We start from the raw sequence: 1,804 nt of genomic DNA on the forward strand, positions 1-1,804 counted from the left end.
TAGGGGCAAGTCCAATCTTCATTGTCAGAATGTTCAGCAATCCAGCAATAGCAAATCAGCAGCAAGAGGAACCAGCAGCAGCAGAGGCAGCATACTACTTGGCCCACACTACTTGCTGTGAACAAAAGAATGTGTGGAAAGAGAAGCAGGGCACTCTAGAGAAGGTGGATCATTGTGAGGGTGCCCATCACTCCTTTACTTCTGTTATACATTGACATGTTGGATATAAGATTCCTCCTTCAGGATGGAGATGGGAGCACAGGACACTCACAACCTGTAGCTACAAACATGAGCAACCAATGGCCCATTCCAGTTATGATTCAGTAAGATTACTGAGGTGTTTGCAATTATACATTAGTGTAGGATTTCAGTCAACATAGACACTTTGGCTTCATAATATTTTGTCCCAATTCACTAAGTTAGTTGAAATGCACAAGTCAGATACATGCAGTAAAGATACTGACTGTTCTTTTCTTAAACAGTGAATATTTTAAGTCCATCTTCCCCAGGATCCTGGTTCACCACTATACCCTACCATGTCCCATCACCTTGAGAAATGCCCTCTTGATGTCTTTGTTCCTCAGACTGTAGACCACAGGGTTGAGCAAGGCTGTGAAGACATTGTAGAAGAGTGAGATCTGCTTGTCCCGCTCAGGGGAGTAGCTGGAGTTGGGCCTCATGTAGATATAGGTGCATGGAGCATAGAAGAATGTGACCACAGTCAGGTGGGAGGCACAGGTAGAGAACGCCTTGCAGCGGGCCTGCATGGACTTGATCTTCAAAATTGCCATGGCGATACGAATGTAGGAAGCCACAATGAGGGAAATTGGAGTAACAACCACAAAAACACTCAAGACCAGGTCCACCAGCTCAATGACGTGGGTATCCATGCAAGCCAGGCTACGCACTGAAGGACCTTCACAGAAGTAGTGGTTGACCCTGTTGGGCCCACAATATGGCAGATTCATGGTGAAGAAAGCATGCAATAAAGAGGAAAAGAAGCCACAGGCCCATGTCCCAGCTCCCAACCATATGCACAGTCCCCAGTTGAGGATGACAGTATAACGCAGAGGATAACAAATGGCCACATATCGGTCATAAGCCATGACCACAAATAAAGTGGACTCAGTTATACCCAGGGCACTAAACATGTACATCTGCATCCAGCAGCCAGCAAAGGAGATGGTCTGAGAGTGAGCAAGAAGATGCACCAACATTTGGGGCATGGTGGTGGTCACATAGCTCATATCCAGCAGGGAGAGGATACAGAGGAAGAAGTACATGGGAGTGTGCAGCTGTGTGTCCAGGCAGACCAGCATGATGATGAGCCCGTTGCCCAGGACTGAGCTCAGGTAGATGGGAAGGAACACAACAAAGAGGATGCTGTTGGTCGTGGGGTCACTGGAGAAGCCAAGCAGGATGAACTCGGAAACCCAGCTTTGGTTCTGTGCTGGGATCATCCACATGGTGGAGGCTGTAAGGATCTCATTCATCTATGTGTCACCTGACAGGTGCCAGCTATAGAGACAGAAAGGGAAGATACAGGCTGAAGAGATGGCTCAAAGGTTAAGAACGCTGACTTTTTTTCCAGGGTACCAAAGAGCTCCAAGCTGTCTTTAACTCAGTGTCAGGGGATCTAACTTCCTCTTCTGGCATCCACAGGCCAGACCTGGTAAACAAGCATGCATTTAGGCAAAAATCTATATACATAAAATCGTAATACCTTTAAAATACAAAACACAGGCTGTGTCATGGGTTCTGAGCAGTGTTCAGTTGTGTGCACTCTTCATAGGTTACTCAACCT

At 46.7% G+C, this 1,804-nt stretch overlaps 1 protein-coding gene across 1 annotated transcript; it reads right to left on the reverse strand.

The window, feature by feature from the left end:
* Positions 1-524: 524 nt before the first annotated feature.
* LOC127211804 (olfactory receptor 2A12-like) lies at positions 525-1,504 on the reverse strand. The gene has a single exon (XM_051171862.1). The coding sequence runs from the start codon at positions 1,491-1,493 to the stop codon at positions 525-527; it is 969 nt and encodes a 322-aa protein (XP_051027819.1). The 5' UTR covers positions 1,494-1,504.
* Between the last annotated feature and the right edge of the window lie 300 nt (positions 1,505-1,804).

The sequence above is a fragment of the Acomys russatus genome, chromosome 29, assembly GCF_903995435.1.
Source record: "Acomys russatus chromosome 29, mAcoRus1.1, whole genome shotgun sequence".
In the NCBI taxonomy this organism is placed as follows: Eukaryota; Metazoa; Chordata; class Mammalia; order Rodentia; family Muridae; genus Acomys; species Acomys russatus.